A 6,000-nucleotide genomic window follows, 5' to 3' on the forward strand; every position below is an offset into this window, starting at 1 on the left:
GGTATCTTATTTCAAAACAAGAAAGGCTTAATTTATAACAGAGAACAAGTAGTATTAACATACACAAGCCATAGTAAAATAATTTCCTGACATTCTAAAATAGAGAAGTACTTACACGCTAGACACTCTGGCATCAACTGTATACCACAGGAGGAGAATCAAGTACCAAGAACTAAGATGTTCTAAGAATTAGCGGGTAGATACTGGCTTGTAATAAAGCAGTAATAAAATGACTAAGGTTACAGTATAGTAGTCTAATAACTACAACGCTTGATCAATCTAAGGATAGATAAGTAGCTTAAAATGTATTATAGATTTTTTTTTACAATTTCCTGAACTAAGATCTTACATTTGTAAATATTTAGTCAACATCATTAGTTAGCTTAATCCCCCTTTACTTAAGTAAATAATACTTTGGTTGGGCCAATATTAAATTTCACTTTTATTCTGTAGCCCAAGTATACATTCTGGCACAGTAAATAATTCACACACACACAGAATCATTTGCATGTGATGAAGTCAGAGAATAGTCTAAGTTGCACAATTTACCATCAACCAAAGGCAAGCCTATCAGTTAGAACAGTATCTTTCCTGAGCCAAATAAGTGGCTGCATTGTTTTCCTTCAAATCAGTATTCAGTTAAGTGAAAAGCAATGGCTAGGATGACGGGCTGGCCCATTCCACCTCATCATGCTAGAACAAGGAGTTGAATTTAAGGAATAACGTATGAAGTGAAATAATTTAACACCACCAAAGAGGTGACAAGAGAACCACATTGCTATTTGTCCCGAGAAGCCATCCTGCGTTCAGGTTAATGGATGTCCACCAAGACAAGGCAAACGGTGGGTGGACCAAAGCTTCGGGGCCCTTTATTCAACCTCAAGTACTCTGGGTCTGCTTTTGAGAACGAAAAACCAAAACTCATGTTAAAAGCATCTTTAAAAGTCTATAATATAATCCCAAAGATTTGTAAATAGAAGTAACTAGACAAACTGGGGATAAGAGGACTGATACTGCTGTTCTCCCACTCAACGTTTCACAAAACAGAGGCAGGAAACCCAGCAAGTCACTCAGCTTCTCTACACATGCCTGCGGGAGAAACCGGCTTTAATATAGGTTGGTCTTTTTCATGATCCGGAGAAACTCTTCCTGGTTCACTTCCCCGTCTCCATCGCGGTCGGCTTCGTCAATCATTTCCTGCAGCTCCTCATCAGTGAGGTTTTCCCCCAGCTCGTTGGCCACGCGCTTTAGGTTTTTGAAAGAGATCTTCCCAGTTTCATCATCATCAAAGAGCCTGAAAGCCTTCAGGATTTCTTCTTTGGTGTCTTTCTCGGCCATCTTCTGAGTCATCACGGCCAGGAAGTCATTGAAGCTGATTTTCCCCGTGCCTTCTTTGTCCACTTCGGAGATCATCTTCTTCATCTCCTCCTTCCTGGGTTCAAAGCCCAACGCTCTCATGGCCACCTTCAGTTCCTTCACGTCGATGGTCCCGCTTCCGTTGGCATCGAAGAGGTCAAACGCTTCTCGAACTTCTTGCTTCTGATCTTCAGTGAGTTCAGGCTTAGGACCCACCTTTCTTTTCTGGCTGGTAGAGGCAGAATTTGTCTTCTTAAAGCTGGAAGCCATCCTCCTGAGGCGGTTATGACCTTAACAGAGCCACCGCGGTCACCGCGCTCGCGCTGGAGCACCCCCACTTGGAGCGCGGGTGCGGGGCCTCCCCTCATTCATTCCCAAACCGTTGCTTGGGTCTCCCGGTGAGACCCTGCTCACTAAACTGCCATGTCTGTGAGATCTTATTTATGGTATAATCCACAGTTCCCTCGGTTATTACCCAGTTTCCACGTGTTGAGACTTCAGCTGGCAAGAACTCGCTGCAGCCACTGTTGTCTTCCGTAATGCACTGGCACTTGCTGTTCTTTCCAGACCGTTTGTCAGCATCCATAGGTCCAGGTGTATAGGGTTATTTGGAGGCTCCTCCTCTCTCCTTTTCCATACTAATTGAAAAACCTCTCTTGGTCTGAGGTTACCTAAAGGTAAATTTATGATAATCAAGATTGAGTTTGATCCCTTGGCATTAAATGTGGGGAAGAAAGAGGAGAGAATATTAAAAGTCACACCATGTGTTCAACTTGACATAAATGGAAAACAGATAAAATGGAAAAACTTATGTATAAAATTTGTAGAAGTTTGTCTCCTGACATTACACTCAACAATAATAAATCTTTACTAGCTTATTTGGCATATGCTCAAATATGAAATGCAATATCCAAATGTATGATTTGCTTTTAGTGTTCCAATTGTACATACTCAGTATAATTGCCCTTGAATAACAGTCATAATTTCATTCACTAGGCTTTGGATTTGGAGAGAGGGGGTTTGCAATACTGTGTTCTGGTATTCTGGTATTGTTTTAAAAACTCAAGCAGCATATTACTCGCCCTGTTTATCATCCAATCAGGGCTGTGCTGAAACCTACACTCTGATTGCCCTCCTTTGGCAATGGACATGGGAGGAGATGATGCAGAGCACGTTGGGACTCAAAATTGCCTCTTAAGAACAAAGGGGCAAGAGAAAAATGGAAGTTTTTCAGGTGAAAAGAAAGAAAAAGTCATCAAGTGAGCCCATAAAAAAATTGCCACTAGTATTTCTTTAAACGGTTGAAAAGAAAGGAGGATGACTTATTTTTTAGCATTCTTCCCCAAAAAAGAAAAAAAATGACTCAATTTATCAGTACTCCATCAGTTACAAGAGAGGGCACTTTCCAGAGATTTTGTATCCCCAGCCTCTAGAACAGTGCTTGACACATAGTAGGTAGATTAGTAAATATTTGTTGAATAAAAGAATGACAATATTGATCCTAAAATACCTCTGAATCATCAAAATAAAACAAGCAAAAATCCCCAAAGGTTAAATTATGCTAGGAGTGTTTTACAAATTCTGTTTTTTTAAATTAGTGGTCAGATATTGTTTATATGACGTGTTTAATTAGCCAAGGCTCATTACCTACCCCAGTCGATATGTGACATAATGGCCAGAGGGCCTGGGCGCCGGGTTTCTAAAGGTCAAGGAAACTCACCCAGAACCTCCCATCTCCACCCCCACCTCCCAGTACTTGGCGCAGACAGTGTCACCTCAAAGTAGACTTTGGCAAGTAGACACTGCAGGTTCCCATCTTCCAACACTGCAAATCCTCCTGCTTTATTAACCAGATTGAAAACCCTGGGATCTTTTCCCAAGTTCATGCCTGAGAAAGTTACTTAACCTCCCAGACTCAGTTGAAGCATCTGTGAAGTGGGCATAATGATACAGCTTCTCAGTAGGGCTCCCGTATGTGTCAACAAGCTACTCCACGGACAATCCCCAACGGGTCTATACAGGGCTGAGTAATTGTTAGTTGAGTCTGAATTCCTCCCAGACAGTGTGCATTTCTTCTGACTCCCACTCCTCTGCCCAAATTCAAGCCAAGCTATGATGTGTTGGGAAAAACTGAAGGATAGAAGCTGCCTTGTATAGAGCTACATTTGGGCCAAGCTGAGCTCAAAGCAAAAGTGTTGTCATAGTTTCCAGATGTGTGCAATCAACAGTCACAACTAAGGGCCACCAAGAGCTCCCTTCATAGAAAACAGTGCCCTCAGCCAGAGTCAGCTCTTGGTAGGGAGGTACTTTATATTCATAATTGCAATCTGATTTAAAAAGGGAAGAGAAACTTAATTAATTGTGTGTCTAGCTTTGCACTGGCTCCTTGCATTTGCTGTCTCATTTAATCTTTGCCATCATTTCCCATTTTGCAGATGAAAAAGAAAAGTGAGGCCTGGGAGAGGTCTGTAACATACCCAGTGGTCCCAGCCAATACATGGTGGCTCTGAAATTTAACCTTGGCCTGTCTGCGTCCAGTGCTGAGGCTTCCTCCACCACACCTTGATGCCTTCTCCAAAAGCTGAGATTGTTACCAAAACGTAGTATCACTGGGAAGTGTGGTACTAATTTTCTTTCCTACACCTAACAGCAATTAAACATCTTGCCTAGGAAGATGGATTTTGTAGGATCTCAGACAGGATTCCATTCTGAAGCGAGTCACTGAGAGAAAGAGCCAAATGCTCGGTGCTTACGTTTGTTCTTCTTCAATTCTGCTTCATTCTATTTCCTGCTTTCAGCTCCAGGCACAAGTTAGTGAGAAGCCATCTGGGCAAAGTGCTTTTGGCTGGCTTTAGTGAGAAACCATACAATGCTTGTGAAAATCAGCTTCATTGCTTTAAAGTCACTTTTCAAGTTCTAATAAGACCGACACAAAGGAAATGAGATGTCCTGGAAAATCAATGGATATGACTGGTTTTGGTTTGTTTTTGCACTTAAAATTTTTTGTACCATTATGTCCTAGGTAATAAGCTAAATCAGTTGTTGACTATCTGAGAGGCAGAGAGGAGATGGTTGTTTGAATCTGGTCGTGGAAGCTTAACAGCTGGAAAGGGGAAAAAAAGAGGTGTTGGAATTCCACAATAGGGTCTGGAGTCAGTTGAGACCAAGAGAAAGGACCCACGCAGCTTACTTATTCTAATTATTTGTTTTTCCATTTGACTTGCATGGCAAGAAAAAGGTGAGGCTCAGGAGCCTTTTAAAATTTAAGTTGCTCTCTGCAAATTCAGCAAATTCCAGGTGCCACCCAAGGCAGAAAACATGCATAATAAAGTTTCTTTTTTGCTGCCTATTTACTTTCCAACAAATGCAGAACAGAGAAATGCTTGACACTTCTACACAAGCAGGACAACAGTGCAGGTGGCGAGGGGCACAAGACTAAACTATTCTTGAAAATGTGGAGCCATTTACAAGAAATGGACGCGGCAGCAGGAGTTTACAATCCCGGTGGTCTCGGAAGGGGAATATGAAGTCCAGTCCAGTGACTCAACCCAAGTCTTTTTGGCAAGCCCAGAAACAGATTTAAGTGTCCAGCCAAGGGCTACATAATTTCTCATTCCACGAACCCCAGAAATAAAGAAATGCCCCTTTCAGATATAAAAGCAGACTATGTTTTAGAAAAGAATTTGCCAGAATCTCACACTGCTTCTCAAACTTTCACCCCAAACCTCCTCATCGCAAAGGAAATTTAAAGCACTCCCTTGGGGTTCAGGGAAACATTTGGAGGAAGCCTACAACATGCATGAAATGCCTTTATTACTCTGTATTTTATCTTCTAAAAAAGTGAATTTTGCTCTCTGCCTCATAGCACATTTGCTGGTTCTATTATGGTTTAAATGACTGACCATCAAGCAAATTTGATTCCTTCCCAAAAATGCACTGTGCTTATTCTGTGACTTTAAGTGTACCCTGAGGACACGACCAGCAGCTAGGAGAACTTTACATGTTTTAGCAAACTCAGATGTGGGATCTAACGGAGCTTGAAGTGAAAAAACTAAAGATTAACAATGTTTTGCTCCCCTGCCAAACCAAGAGCCTCCCCACTTATACATCATTTGGATTTGGGAGTCCAAGAAGAAAGAGGAGGAAGGGAAAGTGTGAGGAGGAGAGGAAGGAAGATGGATGCTCCCCAGAGCATTTGGCAGTTGATAGGTGGAGTGAAATTAAATGCATCCAAGGAAAGAATGACTGCCCTCTCTTCCCAGAGCCCAAATCAGCCCAACTTAAACATCACTTTGTTTGAAACAAGCTGAGAAAAGACATCATCTCTGTTAATACAAACTCAAAGCAGAACCTCACAGGACTTATGATCCAGCAGTTGCACCACCTGTAAGCAGTCTGCAGAGAGCCCCCCAAGTGCAGGTATGCAACAGAAAATGCAGGACCAAGAGGCCTGGAAGTGGCTTTCTTGGATTTTTAAAACATCTTGTAGACTAAGCTACTGGTTTACTCTTTGATCCACCTTCTTCATTCTCTAAGGGCCCCAAGACTTTAGCATCCAAAGCTGACTCTGAGGCTGTTAACTGAGGAGGATTTTCTGCTCACCAGAAGGGGAAAGGTCAAAGGCCCACAGGGGTGTTAGTAACA

The 6,000-nt window shown here is 42.1% G+C and overlaps 1 protein-coding gene across 1 annotated transcript; it reads right to left on the bottom strand.

The window, feature by feature from the left end:
* Positions 1 to 1,107: 1,107 nt before the first annotated feature.
* CETN1 (centrin 1) lies at positions 1,108 to 1,626 on the bottom strand. Its single transcript, XM_014862978.3, has one exon. The coding sequence runs from the start codon at positions 1,624 to 1,626 to the stop codon at positions 1,108 to 1,110; it is 519 nt and encodes a 172-aa protein (XP_014718464.1).
* Positions 1,627 to 6,000: the final 4,374 nt, after the last annotated feature.

This window comes from Equus asinus, chromosome 7, assembly GCF_041296235.1.
Source record: "Equus asinus isolate D_3611 breed Donkey chromosome 7, EquAss-T2T_v2, whole genome shotgun sequence".
NCBI lineage: Eukaryota > Metazoa > Chordata > Mammalia > Perissodactyla > Equidae > Equus > Equus asinus.